The sequence below is a fragment of the Mytilus trossulus genome, chromosome 10 (assembly GCF_036588685.1).
Source record: "Mytilus trossulus isolate FHL-02 chromosome 10, PNRI_Mtr1.1.1.hap1, whole genome shotgun sequence".
NCBI classification, from domain to species: domain Eukaryota; kingdom Metazoa; phylum Mollusca; class Bivalvia; order Mytilida; family Mytilidae; genus Mytilus; species Mytilus trossulus.
This window is the reverse complement of record NC_086382.1, coordinates 61,243,534-61,262,782: the sequence shown is the minus strand read 5'-3', so window position 1 is coordinate 61,262,782 and position 19,249 is coordinate 61,243,534. Positions and strand designations below refer to the sequence as shown.

Genomic DNA, 19,249 nt, shown 5'->3' with positions numbered 1-19,249 from the left:
AAAATGAACAAGAAATATGCCTAAAAATGACTACAAATGACCTTCGCTAAATCGCTGAATGTGTGACTATAACTAGAAACCACAACAATGTCGGTAAATCTGTGACAAATTTTCGGACTTGAAATCTGGATAAAAAGCAGATATTTGGTCAAATATTCATATTTTTAGGAATTAACTTCAAAAAGTAAATCGGGTCGATTGAAGTATTATACAGCGGCTTCATTGTTGTGCCTTTAAAATATACCTATACTGCACGTGCAAATAATGCTAGATGAAAACCGATGATTTTTACAGTGGTATTTTCAACCATTTTCAGATGCATTAAGCATTAAATTTAGGACTATTTGGAAATGCCCTTACATTGTATGAAGTTCACGAATAACTTTATTTTCCAATTTCATTCAAAAATTATTTTTTAGAACGGTTTTGTTGTGAAATTTGACTACCGAATCGGCAGTGGGGTATTCGATGCAAGTTGGGTAACGTCAGTAAAGGCTATTTTTAACGTCATTTGTACCACATTTGATATTGACGACAAATATTTTTCTAAAGCTGAATAATCGATAAACATTTTAGGACCTTAAAATTCCATGAGGTATTAAGGTAATTTAAAATCGTTAACTAAGCGACTTTTTCAACATTCGCCGCTCCACTATTATCGTTATGAAGAAGGAACACGTGTAAAAATATATCATACAAGTTGACATTTAAATTACGAACTACGTATTTTAGATACACTTAAACAATTTAAACTTCACTGTAATTATATCAGAACATTATGTTAAAAAAACAATGTTTCAATTTGTTTCGTTTTGTTTCAGGTTATTGTGGACCTGTTTTATTTTATCATGTGGTATATACCTCATAGTAACCGTGGTAGAGGAGATAAATAATTACTATAGATATCCCACAACAATGACTCAGTATACTCAACCAGAAAATGAAATAGAGTTTCCATCAATAACAGTTTGCAATCTAAACTCACTAAATAAAAGTGCAATAAAAAATTATTCAAGTATAGATGATTATTACTTTAACATTAGTCCCTTTCGTGGTTTCTCAAATTTGACGGTAAACTGGAGCGATCCGATTTATGAACAAGAAGGATTTTACCTTAATCGAACATTAGAAGATGTTATGACAGATGAAAAAAACATTCTTGATCCTGGTGGATTTTTGGTTTATGCAACTTTTCATTTGAGTTATTTAGATGTAAGGAAATACTTCAAAGTTAAATTTATTAACAATGGACTATGTTTGACATCAAATCCAGATATGAAAATAAAAACAAATCACGTAGGATCAGTCTTTCATTTGACTTTGATGCTTAATTTGGACAGTGCAAATAACTACTACGGCAGCTCTTATGGAGAAGGAATTCAGGTATTTGTTTCATGCTTTTTAATTAATAACGCATTGATTGTTTAGACTTTTTTTTTAATAAAACCAGAATGTTTATCAATATTCAAAGTTAATCATTGGAAAATATAATCGTAATAGGAACAATTGTTTCATGAATATATTGGCGCGAGGGAATAAGACAGAGTAAAATCAAATATCTGGTACTTGAAACCAAGATTATTATCCATTAATTATCAGAATCATTCAATTGTATCAAAAATAATTTTGAGTTTTCTGTGTTGTGTCTTGTGTAACGTTATTTGTTTTTTTTTAAATTTTAGCCATGGCGTTGTCAGACTGTCAGTTTATTTTTGATCTATGAGTTTGACTGTCCCTCTGATATCGTATCAGTTGGGAGAAATATAATCCGTATGCAGACGCTGCTGGAATGTTGCTACATAGAAAAAGGAAGTTCACAATTGGGAAGCTGAACTCATCTCAATGCTCTTCAACTTTGTACTTGTTTGGCTTTATAAATATTTTTATATGAGCGTCACTGATGAGTCTTATGTTGACGAAACGCGCGTCTGGCGTACTATATTATAATCCTGGTACCTTTGATAACTATTGTCGTAAAGTTTTGTTTTCAACCGAGCCTCATTTCTTCATTTCTGGATATAGGTCAAGATATGGGGCAGACTTTAATGGATCTGTTGTATCATTTATCTCTCGTACGATGGGATTGAAGCGTTCAACATAGTCACCAAATTTTGAACTATTTAGTGAAAGAACATCATCTATGGAAACAAGTCGACAACAACAAAATGAACATAATTAAATTCCTTTAGAATGCAGACAGTCTGTTGCAAAACACGTCCTCCAAACGTAATTAAAAACTATAGGTCACCGATGAGTTGAAAAAGATATTTCAATTTTAAAGCCAAAAACTTGCATTTTTCCACCAATGGGAGATAATTTGGAACTTTTTCAATGATGTATACATTTTAAAAGTCATCTGGGGCCAACACGAGTTGATTGTCTTGAATGATTTTTGTACCATATGATAAAGTACAACTACAAAAGGTAACTAATAAAATTTGTAATGAAATTTTTATACCCTCGAGCCTCCTTAAGTCACATTTATAACGATAAAATTCAAGGTAATAAACTTTTGGGGTGTTCGGTGGTGAAAAGACCTACCGATTAATATGTGGTCAATCAAGAAATCAAGCATCTTGATAATGTCAGTTCCAGAGAAATTTTTGTTTGATTAAGAATGATTTTTTGCTAAGTAGAATTTATCGTATCTTGTTTAATGGTCCGTATTTTAAACTTAGTGCGACAGGTTACCCACTCTTCTGTCTGAAATCGACGACTTACAAATATGACGAAGCATCTAAATGCCATTTATACCTATTTGATTATAGCTCTTCATCTTTTAATAAGCTTTGGATATCAAATGTTTTGGCCACGACCATCACTGAAGAGACATGTATTGTCGAAATGCGCATCTGGTGCAGGAAAAATTGGTACCCTTTATGTTATTATATGTTTTTTCCAGTTCCTTGTTCATGATTCGAAAGAAGACCCTATTTTCGAAGGAAACAGTGGATTTTATGTTGAGCCAGGAAGAGAAGTGTTTGCTTCAGTGCATAAAACTCGGGTAATAATTCTAATAGATTATATTTAAGGGCATACGATACAGTTTTGATCATGTATTTACAAGTTCGTGAAAATTTGCATATAGGCTATTTTTTACCTGATTAAATCAAATATGTAATAAAAAATATACCTTCATGTGCTACTTTTTGAGTAAAATGAGGTATAAATTTTGTATATTGGCTCAAAATTCAGATTTGTGGCCGTAATTTCTTCTTCTAAGGAAAGACATAACTTTTTTGTTATAAAAGATAAAAACAAATTGTTTTTTGTTAAATAATCGGTAATTTCTGTATTTTATAAGTATCCTAAAAAAATATACATTTTTTATTCAGAAATAACTCATAATTATCAAATGTTCATGAATTGAGGAAAACACGTATTTTTTGGTGCATGTTTATCAAAATTAAAAAAAATCCTCTATTTACAGTTTTATAAAATTTTGGTAACATAATCTCCCTGCAAAATGAAACAAGTTGCTGTTTTGAAAAATAGGGGTCCATGAACTCGTTCTCAAATTAAATCAGTTTGATTGATAAAAATCAGTCGAAAAATGCATCGTTTCCCGATATGTCACAGTTTGACGTCGCGAAAATAACATTTATACGTTAGCAACGTCATTACCTCCCCTGTAACTGTATCGTATGCCCTTAATTTCGTCTATATGGACATATGTTTAATTTCATTGAAGCAATAATCGTTTAACATTTTTAAACACGCTGAAAAAAATACACACTAGATATACATGTTTATTGGCAATTTGAACATACTGCCTACTATTTTTTTTAAATCAAGAACATGACTTGATACTTGAAAATATTAGGCAATGGCATCTTGTCTCAATACAGCAACGTTACGTTAAAGTCCAAACGCATCATTTTCTCAATGAGATGCACGCGACTACATTCATACAACCGAACAACTATCCCAACGTTTTGAACGGATAACAATATTTTCATTTTACTTCATATTCCTAACCCAAAAAACATACACTGAACACAGATTGCTGATAAAAATAATCGTAGTGGACAGGCTTGTAAATTGATATAAGGTGTACCAAGCTAACTTCTGCTACAATAGAACTCTGGCATTAGAATATGATTTTGACCTGATGTTTGATTCAATTTAATTGATTTGAAAAAAAATGGTTTGGCTTATATACTGCAACATGACAATGGTCGTGAGTTTACAGTTGTGGTTTAATACAAGCCAACAAAAGAAACGATACACAAGTTTGAATTCCAATTTATCATAAAATATAATAAATAGGAAAAACTCGGAACAAGATAATGATAGTTTTTCTTGTCTTAAATATTCTATTATTTTTAATTTTTTGTTTTATGTCCGCCGATTTTAGTTTGAATATTTGCCAAGTCCCTATGAAGCAATAGGAAATGAGTATTGCAGAGATCACATGAACGACGACGGTTCTCAGTACTATAGAAGTTCTTGTTACAAGGATTGTTCCTCAACTTTTCTTTTAGACAGATGTAATTGTCTCCCTTACACACACAACAGTAAGTAGTAAAAAATAATAAGTGAACAAGAAATATTCGGACATGAACAAGATGAGACGTAACATTTAAAACAACTTTGTCAACTGTTGCTTTAGTGTTCATTTTATAATTACAGGTACCGTTCAATAAGTCGAATAAAATCATACAACTAGTAAAATTACAAAACTACTGAACACCGAGGAAAATTAAAAAAGAAAAATCCCTTATCAAATGGCAAAATCAAAAGTTCCAACACACCAAAACGAATGGATAACAACTGTAATATTTCTTGGTACAGTCATTTATTTATGTAGAAAATTGTGAATTAAACCTGGTTTTATAGCTAGCTAAACCTTTCACTTGTAGACGATGTTAGACAGTTACCCGACCAATATTACCTTATACATAGAGTAGACTGATACAAGCGGTTGTATAAAGCATGAACAAAACAATAAATATTATTAATATTGTATGAATAAATAATATATTTCAGGAAAAGAGAAACAAGCGTGTGAGAATGTAGCTCCATTCATACATTTTGAACAACTAAACACACTTTCAGACTCTTCATAACATTACCTTTTAAAAATACAATGGTCACTTTTTAAATTTTAAACTAAGTTTAAATTACTGAAATAAAGCTCACACTTAAATGAAAATGTGCCTTATTAGTAGGCCATACAATTTGAGTTCGAATTGTAAAGTTCAAATAATTATTATAATTGAATTGTATCCTTGGCTTCCAAATGTTTCAATTTGATCGTCTATACGAAAAATAAAAGCAAGGACAGCGCTTCCGGACACTAAACATATATGAATTATTTTTTTTTTCAAACCATTCTGGAAACGTTAAAACTAATAAGAAACTGAATACAATCGATTAACTAAAACAAATCCTTTTTCGAAAATAAAAAAAAATCTTGGTCTACTATCCATTCGCTCCATATACAAATATGTTTAAAATGAATGAATGTTTTTGTCTGGTTCATTTCATCATAACTTTTAACAAGTCTTGTACAAGAATTATTTATGGAATATATACTTCTCCAGAGATCATATATTTATGGAAAGACACCTTAAATATATGTTGTTCAATGCTATTATACCTTCGAGATTTCTTTGACGTCCCACTTTACTGAAGATTCACTGCCAGAATGGGTGACATTCAGGGATCACGATATTATACGCTAGTTACTCTTTGGGTAATGAATGTTTACTGGCAAAAATTAAAACAAAGGATCTTACTGATGGTACGAATTGCTTACACTTCCGAAGCATATGATGTATTTAGTTAACAGTTGTCTCATTGGCAATCCTACCACATCTTATTATTCTTATATCCATTTAAAATGTTTTCGCTGACTATTCCTGACTTTCTAACCTTAATAGTAATTTTCGCATCATACTGACCGTCATAATATTGAAATGTTGATTACACATGTTTTAATTTGAGTATTTTTTTACTCATTTAGTAAAAAGTCATTTGATTTATAATTTGTTATGTTATACTTCTCAAAACATTGTACTTGGAACAGAAAAGTATTGATATGTGCACTATGTTGTAGGTACATACTACTGCTCCAAGTTTCAAGTGGCTAACTGTATTTTGAAAGCAATAGGTAAGGTGTGCCTTTGAAATACGTTTACTTTCTTTCTATTCTCCAACTTCTATGTACACCATATTTTTTTTTTAACGAAAGAGAACATGATATTTAAGACACCATGGGCAAAAAGTTATGCCGTTTAAGAGACGCCTTACGTAGAATCTAGTTATACACAATTTTGTACAAGCTTTCTTTTATGCTTATAATATAGCATTCCTTCATCATACAATAATAATTACAAAAATTCATCGCAGACACATGTTTTGTTTTGACTTCATAAGAATCGACGGCTGTGCTCTAATCCATATATTTAGTTGAAAGCCAAAAAAAATATTGAGTTGAAAAGCAGTAAGAAACAAAAATTCCGAAAATAACGACAAAATATGTTTAACATCACGTTAAACATATTTTGTCGTTATTTTCGGAATTTTTCTATGTCTTGAAGAACATAACCCTTAGTGTTTAGATGTAATGTCACCATTGATTTTCCCCTATTAGTCTTGTTCAACTTGCACAAATTGTTCAGAACTTATCATTGTTTCAAATTAGGAAATACTTGATACTAGTAAAGTTTTATCCTGTCCACTTTGAAATACAAAATTTCACATTATGTTTCATTAAAGAAAATAACCATCCATGAAAGTTTACAAAATGAGGTATGAAAGGTACCAAAAGGACAAACAAACACAATGATCCAAAATAATCTGATAATGACATGTCTACAAAAGAAAAAAAACCAAACAGACAAATAATAGTACACAAGACAAAACATAGACAACATAAGACTAAGCAACACGAAACCAACCAAAATCTTGGGCTGATTTCAATGCACAGGAAGTGTAAGCAGATCCTGTTCCCCATGTGGCACCCGTCAAGTTGCTCATGTTATAACAAACCCGGTAAATAGTCTAATTCTGTAGATCACATTCGTGAAAAGCGAACGGTATTGTAGTTACGACAGAAGAAACTTATCCGATATCATCTGTAAAACAGGAATTCCAAAACAGTCAACCAACTCGTAATAGAGTCTGTAAAGACTACATCTACTAAGAGATGATTTCAAATTCAACAATTGGATAACTTACATTAATAGCTTCCTTGTGAGCAGCAATCATGTATCAAGGAAATTCTGATAGGGAAATGAAAGCCAGGGAATATCATATGAATTGGGAGATATACACTTCGTATGCAGGCGCTACTAGAATGTTGCTACACAGAGTTCACAATACGGGAGCTGAAATCATATCTTTTGTTGTTAAGTTTTGTTTTCAACCGACCCACATTGTCAATTTCTAGATGTAAATCAAGACATAAGACAGACTTAACTGTATCTGTCGAATCTTTTATATCTCGTTAGCAAACACATATGCTACCTTCCTATGTACCAGCTAAGTAACCATGTAACCTCAAGTTTCGAGAATATACCATAGAAACCAAATTAAAAAAAATGTGCTTTGAAACACCCTAGTTATATGTCAATGACACAAATAGTCGCATTTAAATAACAAGATTGTTTTAATGCCCTTATAATTATACTTGATTTTTCTTTAACTGTAAAATAACTGTAAATTAATAATAAAAAAGGGAGTCAGTATGAAAAAGACGATCTGCAGTGTTATATATTGAACATATAGGACAACCATTTATTTTTAATTTCAATTATATTAAGGAGACTACTACAACCAAACAAAGGAAGTTGATACGTGTGATTGTCCATTGCCGTGTTCATCCACACATTATGACGTGTCATTGACATCATCACTTTTTCCATCCGATTTCTATAGTAAGAAGATCTTTGATCTCAACAGAGACAAACATTTAGACTATTACAGGTAACACGTTTCTTAGATTTTTGTTTTGGATTGTGTTAAAAATAGGGGTATTTATATGATATCTAAAAAGCAGTGTAGATGAAATCAAAGTTTTTTTTTATTAAAAATAAAATCTCAAAAATACCGAATAACGAGGAAATTCTTAAGGGAAACTTCTTTGCAAATGGCAAAATCAAAAGATCAAACAAATCAAACGAATGAACAACAAATGTCACATTTCTGACTTGGTATAGGCATTTTCGTAAAAGATGTTGAATTAAACCTTGTTAAATAGCTAGCTGATCCTCTCACTTGTGTGGCAGTTGCATAAAATCACATGATATTGACAACTATGTGTAAACAAAACAAACAGACATAGGGTACGTGATGGAGCCGTACTTAGTCTTATAGTAGATATAGGAAAATGTGGTGTGTAAGTGCCAGTGAGACAACTCTCCATCCAAATAACAATTTTAAAAAGTAAACCATTATAGGTCAATGAACGGCCTTCAACACGAAGCCTTGGCTCACACCGAACAACAAGCTATAACGGGCCTCAAAATTACTAGTGTAAAACCATTCAAACGAGAAAACGTTCGGTCTAATCTATATAAAAAAACGAGAAACGAGAAACACGTATAAACTAGTATCTCAATTGTTTGTAAAACAATTGAAAGGTCTTTCCTGTAAAAGTGATGTTTTCGTAATGTACTTTGTACGACCTTTCGTTTGATATACGACAAGCATACCTTCTCAAACTTTTCGCTTTTAACACTGAATGACCTCATCCGCCTACATTTTAGAGATCGGAAGTATGATATATGAAACACAGAGAAGATGAGCTTTCATTTGATATGCGACAATGCCATGTTCTAGAAAGTTTGATTTTTGCACTTAATAACCCTATCCAACTAATTTTTGGAGGTCGGGAATTTGATATTTCAAATGTACACATCATGACATTTCATTTGATATACAACAACCCTATCTTAAAAGAAAATTTATTTTTTGCACTCAATGACCTCATCAAACCAATTATTTGGGGACATCAATTTGAAATTTGAAATGTACGCTTTATGTTCTTTCATTTGATATGCGACAACCTTACCATCTGAGAAATTTGAATGTTTGCACTTAATGACCCCACCCGTCCCCCTGGAATGAAAAGGGGGTTTAAAATTTATATTTTTAAGTGGAGTTTATTAAGACCTTCAATTTGATATATCAGATGACCCCATTTGACAAAGTGCAAAAAATGATGCAATATCAACTATATAAATAGAAGTTATGAAACTTACAAAGTCAATGCAAAACTTGAAAATTTCAAATTGATTTTTTGGTGTTTTTTTCCATGGAATGTTTTTGGTATTTGGTCAAACATATAACTATGTTAACCTCTTCAATTTCTAAAACATTTTAAGTGGTAAGCTCTTGTTGATTCAGAAATACATGCCTCCGCTCGCAAAACTTCAAACTGCATTATCTCTATAACGATAATAGATATCTCAAATCTGTTAAATGATAAATGATCTACAGTTGAAGATCAACATTATAGAAAAAGAATTGGAACAAATTCAAAGTTCACCAAGGTCACAATTAATCATCAAATATATGATGCAATATCAAACTTGAGAACCGGAAGTCGTAGAGACATGGGACTACCACCATTCAACTCAGGACTACTTGACCTTTCAACTTTCACAAGGTCAAGGTCATAGTTATTTGTGAAGGTCAAGGTGAAATTTCATCATGACCTTACATTGACCTCAAATTGAAGGTCTTGAATTACTGATCATCTTTGCAGTTTATAGTAGGTTGATATCTGTTACCTTTAAAAAGATATACACACAATACTATACTTTTAAGAATCATCCCGTTGTAACTTATCAACAGACGGTCGGACATGTTTGGGCTTATTGCATAAAATGTAGAGCTCGTTGAGAGGAACAATTTACACGCTGTATGTATGCAGCAAAGTCTTATCGTTTTCCTAATATGTAATCTTGAAATTGCAGCGTAATTTTTTTTTGCACTTGGTGACCTTTGACCTTGGATGCATATTGAAGGTCACATGAATTAAAGATTATTGGTGAAGGTTCCAGGTCTCTATGACTTCCGGTTCTCGAAATAGAATTTTTCAAAAAATATGTTAATTTTTTCAAGGGAAATAACTCCTTATAAGGGTTAATAACAAAATTATTGTACATGTCCATTAACATTGTTATCTGTTCTTGTACATGTTGCCGTTTTCAAATCGATTCTATCTCTTATACTTTTTGAAAAAAATGCAAAGGAAAGAAATTGTTTCAAGGGGATATAACTCTCATAGGGGACGATGAAATCCTATGCAGCCTCATATGGTAACACATAATGATGAGATGTACATTTTGTCCAAATAAGGTCATGATATCTTTAAAAACCACGAGGGGGGGCCATGTTGAAAAAAATCAATAAAAGGGAGATAACTTCTTAAGGGGATGATGAAATCCTACAAAAGTTCATCAGGTAACAGTTCATAATGAGGTCTATCGATGGTTCAATTTTGATATTGATAACTCCGATAGAAGCGGTAGGAGGGCGTGCCAAACAAATGCTGGAAGTAAAAAAAAAAGAAAAAAAAACACTAGTATCTCAATTGTTTGTAAAACAATTGAAAGGTCTTTCCTGTAAAAGTGATGTTTTCGTAATGTTCTTTGTACGACCTTTCGTTCGATATACGACAAGCATACCTTCTGTAACTTTTCGCTTTTTACACTTAATGACCTCATCCGCCTACATTTTTTAGATCGGAAGTATGATATATGTAACACAGGGTAGATGAGCTTTCATTTGATATGCGACAACGCCATGTTTTAAAAAGTTTGATTGTTGCACTTAATAACCTCATCCAACCAATTTTTGGAGGTTGGGAATTTGATATTTCAAATGTATACATCATGACCTTTCATTTGATATACAACAACCCTATCGTAAAAGAAAATTTATTTTTTGCACTCAATGACCCCATCCAACCAATTTTTGGGGGACGTCAATTTGAAATTTGAAATGTACGCTTTATGTTCTTTCATTTGATATGCGACAACCTTACCATTTGAGAAATTTGAATGTTTGCACTAAATGACCCCACCCTTCCCCCTGGGATGAAAAGGGGGGTTAAAATTTTCATTTTTTAAGTAGAGTTTATTAAGACCTTCAATTTGATATATCAGATGACCCCATTTGACAAAGTGCAAATAATGATGCAATATCAACTATATAAATAGAAGTTATGAAACTTACAAAGTCAATGCAAAACATGAAAATTTCAAATTGATTTTTTGGTGTTTTTTTCCATGGAATGTTTTTGGTATTTGGTCAAACACATAACTATGTCCACCTCTTCAATTTCTAAAACATTTTTCGTGGTAAGCTCTTGATGATTCAGAAATACATGCCTCCGCTCGCAAAACTTCAAACTGCATTATCTCTAAAACGACAATAGATATCTCAAATCTGTTAAATGATAAATGATCTACAGTTGAAGGACAACATTATAGAAAAAGAATGTGGACAATTTCAAAGTTCACCAAGGTCACAATTAATCATCAAATATATGATGCAATACAAAACTTGAGAACCGGAAGTCGTAGAGACATGGGACTATCACCATTCAACTCAAGACCACTTGACCTTTCAAATGTCACAAGGTCAAGGTCATAGTATAATGTGAAGGTCAAGGTGAAATTTCATCATGACCTGACATTGACCTCAAATTGAAGGTCTTGAACTACTGATCATCTTTGCTGTTTATAGTAGGTTGATATCTGTTACCTTTAAAAAGATATACACACAATACTATACTTTTAAGAATCATCCCGTCGTAACTTTTAAACAGACAGTCGGAATCTTTTGAGCTCAGTGTATAAAATGTAGAGCTCGTCGAGAGGAACATTTTATACACTGTAAGTATGCAGCAAACTCTTATCGTTTTCTTAATATGCAAGCTTGAAATTGCAGCGTAATTTTTTTTTGCACTTGGTGACCTTTGACCTTGGGTGCAAATTAAAGGTCACATGAACTTAAGATTATTGGTGAAGGTCCCAAGTCTTTACGACTTCCGGTTCTCGAGATACAATTTTTCAAAAATTGTGTATATTTTTTCAAGGGAAATATCTCCTTATAAGGGTTAACAACTAAATGATTGTATATGTTTATTATCATTGCCATTTGGTCTTGTACATGTTGCCGTTTTCAAATCGAATCTATCTTGAATACTTTTTGATAAAAATGTAAAAGAAAGAAATTGCTTCAAGGGGACGTAACTCTCATAGGGAATGATGAAATCCTTAGCAGCCTCATATGGTAACACATCATGATGAGATCTAACTTTTGTCCAAATAAGGTCATGATATCTTTTAAAACATTTAAGGGGGGCCATGTTGAAAAAAATCAATAAAAGGGAGATAACTTCTAAAGGGGATGATGAAATCCTACAAAAGTTCATCTGGTAAAAGTTCATGATGAGGTCTATCAATGATCCATATTTGGTATTGATAACTTCAACAGAAAGGGGATGAGGCCTTGTCAAACAAATGCTGGAAGAAAAAAAAGAAAAAAAAACATTAGAAAAACAATAAGGTCTTTCCTCGCGGAGAGGAAAGACCTTAATTAGAAAAACTAGTATCTCAATTGTTTGTAAAACAATTGAAAGGTCTTTCCTGTAAAAGTGATGTTTTCGTTATGTTCTTTGTTCGACCTTTCGTTTGATATACGACAAGCATACCTTCTGAAACTTTTCGCTTTTTACACTTAATGACCTCATCCGCCTACATTTTTGAGATCGGAAGTATGATATATGTAACACATGGTAAATGAGCTTTCATTTGATATGCGACAACGCCATGTTCTAAAAAGTTTAAATTTTGCACTTAATAACCCCATCCAACCAATTTTTGGAGGTTGGGAATCTGATATTTCAAATGTACACATCATGACCTTTCATTTGATATACAACAACCCTATTGTAAAAGAAATTATTTTTTTTGCACTCAATGACCCCATCCAACCAATTTTTGGGGGACGTCAATTTGAAATTTGAAATGTACGCTTTATGTTCTTTCATTTGATATGCGACAACCTTACCATCTGAGAAATTTGAATTTTTGCACTAAAGGACCCCACCCTTCCACCTGGGATGAAAAAGAGGTTTAAAATTTTCATTTTTTAGTAGAGTTTATTGAGACCTTCAATTTGATATATCAGATGACCCCATTTGACAAAGTGCAAAAAATGATGCAATATCAACTATATAAATAGAAGTTATGAAACTCACAAAGTCAATGCAAAACATGAAAATTTCAAATTTATTTTTGGGTGTTTTTTTTCCATGGAATGTTTTTGGTATTTGGTTAAACATATAACTATGTCAATCTCTTCAATTTCTTAAACATTTTAAGTGGTTAGCTGTTGTTGTTTCAGAAATACTTGCCGCCGCTTGAAAAATTTCAAACTGCATTATCTCTAAAACGACAATAGATATCTCAAATCTGTTAAATGGTAAATGATCTGCAGTTAAAGGACAACACTATAGAAAAAGAAATGGGACAATTTCAAAGTTCACCAAGGTCACAATTAATCATCAAATATATGATGCAATACCAAACTTAAGAACCGGAAGCCGTGGAGACATGGGACTACCACCATTCAACTCAGGACCACTTGACCTTTCAAATATCACAAGGTCAAGGTCATAGTATACTGTGAAGGTCAAGGTGAAATTTCATCATGACCTGACATTGACCTCAAATTGAAGGTCTTGAAATACTGATCATCTTTGCAGTTGATAGTAGGTTGATATATGTTACCTTTTAAAAGATATACACAAAATACTATACTTTTAAGAATCATCCCGTTGTAACTTTTGACGGTCGGACATTATTGGGCTTATTGTATAAAATGTAGAGCTCGTCGAGAGGAACAATTTACATGCTATATGTATGCAGCAAAGTCTTATCGTTTTACTAATATGAAAGCTTGAAATTGCAGCGTAATTTTTTTTTGCACTCAGTGACCTTTGACCTTGATTGTATATTAAAGGTCACATGAATTAAAGATTATTGGTGAAGGTCCCCAGTCTCTACGACTTCTGGTTCTCGAAATACAGTTTTTCTAAAATTATGTACATTTTTTCAAGTGGAATAACTCCTTATAAGGGTTAATAACAAAACGAGTGTAAATGTTTATTAGCATTGCCATCTGTTCATGTACATGTTGCCGTTTTCAAATCGATTCTATCTCTTATACTTTATGTGAAAAATGCAAAAGAAAGAAATTGTTTCAAGGGGATATAACTCTCATAGGGGACGCTGAAATCTTAATCAGCCTCACATGGTAATACATCATTATGAGATCTACATTATGTCCAATTAAGGTCATGATATCTTTAAAACCAACGAGGGGGGGTCATGTTGAAAAAAATCAATAAAAGGAAGATAACTCCTAAAGGGGATGATGAAATCCTTAACAGGGTCATTTGGTAATACATCTTGTTGAGGTCTAGCTATGGTCCATAATTGGTCCTAATAACTTCAACAGAAACAAGAGGCGGGCATGTCAAAAAAATGTTGGAAGAAAAAAAGGAAAAAAAAGAAAAAAAAACACTAGTATCTCAATTGTTTGTAAAACAATTGAAAGGTCTTTCCTGTAAAAGTGATGTTTTCGTATTGTAATTTGTACGACCTTTCGTTTGATATAAGACAGCATACCTTCTGAAACTTTTCGCTTTTTACACTTAATGACCTCATCCGCCTACATTTTTGAGATCGGAATTATGATACATGGAACAGAGTAGATGAGCTTTCATTTGATATGCGACAACACCATGTTCTAAAAAGTTTGATTTTTGCACTTAATAACCCTATCCAACTAATTTTTGGAGGTCGGGAATTTGATATATCAAATGAACACATCATGACCTTTCATTTGATATACAACAACCCTACCTTAAAAGAAAATTTATTTTTTGCACTCAATGACCCCATCCAACCAATTTTTTGGAGACGTCAATTTGAAATTTGAAATGTACGCTTTATGTTCTTTCATTTGATATGCAACAACCTTACCATCTGAGAAATTTGAATGTTTGCACTAAATGACCCCACCCATCCCCCTGGGATGAAAAGGAGGTTTAAAATTTTCATTTTTAAGTAGAGTTTATTGAGACCTTCAATTTGATATATCAGATGACCCCATTTGACAAAGTGCAAATAATGATGCAATATCAACTATATAAATAGAAGTTATGAAACTTACAAAGTCAATGCAAAACTTGAAAATTTCAAATTGATTTTTTGGTGTTTTTTTCCATGGAATGTTTTTGGTATTTGGTCAAACATATAACTATGTCAACCTCTTCAATTTCTAAGACATTTTAAGTGGTAAACTCTTGATGATTCAGAAATACATGCCTCCGCTCGCAAAACTTCAAACTGCATTATCTCTAAAAGGACTTTAGATATTTCAAATATGTTAAATGATAAACGATATACAGTTGAACAACAACATTATAGAAAAAGAATTGGGACAATTTCAAAGTTCATAAAGGTCACAATTTATCATCAAATATATGATGCAATACTAAACTTAAGAACCGGAAGTCGTAGAAACATGGGACTAGCACCATTCAACTCAGGACCACTTAACCTTTCAACTATCACAAGGTCAAGGTCATAGTATACTGTGAAGGTCAAGGTGAAATTTCATCATGACCTGACATTGACCTCAAATTGAAGGTCTCGAACTACTGATCATCTTTGCAGTTTATAGTAGGTTGATATCTGTTACCTTTAAAAAGATATTCACACAATACTATACTTTTAAGAATCATCCCGTTGTAACTTTTGAACAGACGGTCGGACATTTTTGGGCTTATTGTATAAAATGTAGAGCTTGTCGAGAAGAACATTTCATACGCTGTATGTATGCAGCAAAGTCTTATCGTTTTCCTAATATGTAAGCTTGAAATTGCAGCGTAATTTTTGTTTGCACTCGGTGACCTTTGACCTTGGGTGCATATTAAAGGTCATATGAATTTAAGATTATTGGTGAAGGTTACAAGTCTCTATGACTTCCGGTTCTCGAATATAAATTTTTGAAAATATATTTTTAATTTCTAAAGGGAAATAACTCCTTATAAGGGTTAATAACAAATAAATTGTTTATGTTTATAAACATTGCCATCTGTTCTAATACATGCTGTCATTTTCAATTAAATTCTATCTCTAATACTTTTTGAAAAAAATGCAAATAAAAGAAATTGATTCAAGGGGATATAACTCTCAAAGTAGATGATGAAATCCTATGCAGCCTCATATGGTAATACATTATGATGAGATCTACCTTTTGTCCAAATAAAGTCGTGATATCTTTTAACACATTTTGGGGGGACCATGTTGAAAAAAATCAACAAAAGGGAGATAACTTCTTAAGGGGAAGGTGAAATCCTACAAAAGTTCATCTGGTAAAAGTTCATGTTGAGGTCTATTGATGGTTTAATTTTGGTATTGATAACTCCAATAGAAGCGGTAGGAGGGCGAGCCAAACAAATGCTGGAAGAAAAAAAAGAAAAAAAAACATTAGAAAAACAATAAGGTCTTTCCTCACGGAGAGGAAAGACCTTAATTAGAAAAACTAGTATCTCAATTGTTTGTAAAACAATTGAAAGGTCTTTCCTGTAAAAGTATTGTTTTCGAAATGTACCTTGTACGACCTTTCGTTTGATATACGACAAGCATACCTTCTGAAACTTTCCACTTTTAACACTTAATGACCTCATCCGCCTACATTTTTGAGATCGGAATTATGATATAAATAACATAGAGTAGATGAGTATTAATTTGATATGCAACAACTCTATGTTCTAGAAAGTTTGATTTTTGCACTTAAAACCCTATCCAACTAATTTTTGGAGGTCGGGATTTGATATTTCGAATGTACACATCATGACCTTTCATTTAATATACAACAACCCTATCTTAAAAGAATATTTATTTTTTGCACTCAATGACCCCATCCAACCCATTTTTGGGAGACGTCAATTTTAAATTTGAAATGTACGCTTTATGTTCATTCATTTGATATGCGACAACCTTACCATCTGAGAAATTTTAATGTTTGCACTAAATGACCCCACCCGTTCTCCTGGGAAGAAAAGGGGTTTTTAAATTTTCATTTTTAAGTAGAGTTTATTAAGACCTTCAATTTGATATATCAGATGACCCCATTTGATAAAGTGCAAAAAATGATGCAATATCAACTATATAAATAGAAGTTATGAAACTTACAAAGTCAATGCAAAACTTGAAAATTTCAAATTGAATTTTTGGCGTTTTTTTCCATGGAATGTTTTTGGTATTTTGTCCAACATAAAACTATGTTAACCTCTTCAATTTCTAAAACATTTTAAGAGGTACGCTCTTGTTGATTCAGAAATACATGCCTCCGTTTGCAAAACTTCAAACTGCATTATCTTTACAACAACAATAGATATCTCAAATCTGTTAAATGATGAATGATCTACAGTTGAAGGATAACATTATAGAAAAAGAATTGGGACAATTTCAAAGTTTACCAAGGTCACAATTAATCATCAAATATATGATGCAATACCAAACTTAAGAACCGGAAGTCGTAGAGACATGGGACTAGCACCATTCAACTCAGGACCACTTGACCTTTCAAATATCACAAGGTCAAGGTCATAGTATACTGTGAAGGTCAAGGTGAAATTTCATCATGACCTGACATTGACCTCAAATTGAAGGTATTGAACTACTGATCATCTTTTAAGTTTATAGTAGGTTGATATCTGTTAACTTTAAAAAGATATATACACAATACTATACTTTTAAGAATCATCCCGTCGTAACTTTTGAACAGACGGTCGGACTCTTTTGAGCTCAGTGTATAAAATGTAGAGCTCGTCGAGAGGAACATTTTATACGCTGTAAGTATGCAGCAAACTCTTATCGTTTTCTTAATATGGAAGCTTAAAATTGCAGCGTAATTTTTTTTTGCACTCGGTGACCTTTGACCTTGGGTGCATAGTAAAGGTCACATGAATTACAGATTATTGGTGAAGGTCCCAAGTCTCTACGACTTCTGGTTCTTGAAATACAATTTTTCAAAAATTATGTACAATTTTTCAAGGGGAATAACTCCTTATAAGGATTAATAACAAAATGATTGTACATGTTCATTAACATTGTCATCTGTTCTTGTACATGTTGCTGTTTTCAAATCGATTCTAGCTTGAATACTTTTTGAGAAAAATGTGAAAGAAAGAAATTGATTCAAGGGGACATAACTCTCATAAGGGATGATGAAATCCTTAGCAGCCTCATATGGTAACACATCATGATAAGATCTAGCTATTGTCTAAATAAGGTCATGATATCTTTTAAAACATTTAAGGGGGGCCATGATGAAAAAAATCAATAAAAGGAAGATAACTTCTAAAGGGGATGATGAAATCCTACAAAAGTTCATCTTGTAAAAGTTCATGATGAGGTCTATCGATGGTCCATATTTGGTCTTGATAACTTCAACAGAAAGGGGAGGAGGCCTTGTCAAACAAATGTTGGAAGAAAAAAAAGAAAAAAAAGAAAAAGAAAAAAAAACACTAGTATCTCAATTGTTTGTAAAACAATTGAAAGGTCTTTCCTGTAAAAGTGATGCTTTCATAATGTACTTTGTACGACCTTTCGTTTGATATACGACAAGCATACCTTCTGAAACTTTTTACTTTTATCACTTAATGACCTCATCCGCCTACATTTTTGAGATCGGAATTATTATATATGTAACATAGAGTAGATGAGCTTTCATTTGATATGCGACAACGCCATATTCTAGAAAGTTTGATTTTTGCACTCAATAACCCCATCCAACTAATTTTTGGAGGTCAGGAATTTGCTATTTGTAATGTACACATCATGACCTTTCATTTGATATACAACAACCCTACCTTAAAAGAACATTTATTTTTTGCACTCAATGACCCCTTCCAACTCATTTTTGGGAGACGTCAATTTGAAATTTGAAATGTTCGCTTTATGTTCTTTCATTTGATATGCGACAACCTTACCATCTGAGAAATTTGAATGTTTGCACTAAATGACCCCACCCGTCTCCCTTGGATGAAAAGGGGGTTTCAAATTTTCATTTTTAAGTAGAGTTTATTAAGACCTTCAATTTGATATATCAGATGACCCCATTTGACAAAGTGCAAATAATGATGCAATATCAACTATATAAATAGAAATTATGAAACTTACAAAGTCAATGCAAAACATGAAAATTT

At 32.4% G+C, this 19,249-nt stretch overlaps 1 protein-coding gene across 1 annotated transcript in view; it reads left to right on the top strand.

The window, feature by feature from the left end:
* LOC134688317 (acid-sensing ion channel 5-like) overlaps window positions 1-19,249 on the top strand; it is a 31,679-nt gene that overhangs the window by 3,721 nt on the left and 8,709 nt on the right. The window contains exons 2-6 of the mRNA XM_063548903.1: window positions 822-1,383; window positions 2,903-3,004; window positions 4,358-4,517; window positions 6,062-6,115; window positions 7,770-7,932. Coding sequence (XP_063404973.1) covers window positions 822-1,383; window positions 2,903-3,004; window positions 4,358-4,517; window positions 6,062-6,115; window positions 7,770-7,932 — 1,041 coding nt within the window. The remainder of the gene's footprint in view (window positions 1-821; window positions 1,384-2,902; window positions 3,005-4,357; window positions 4,518-6,061; window positions 6,116-7,769; window positions 7,933-19,249) is intronic.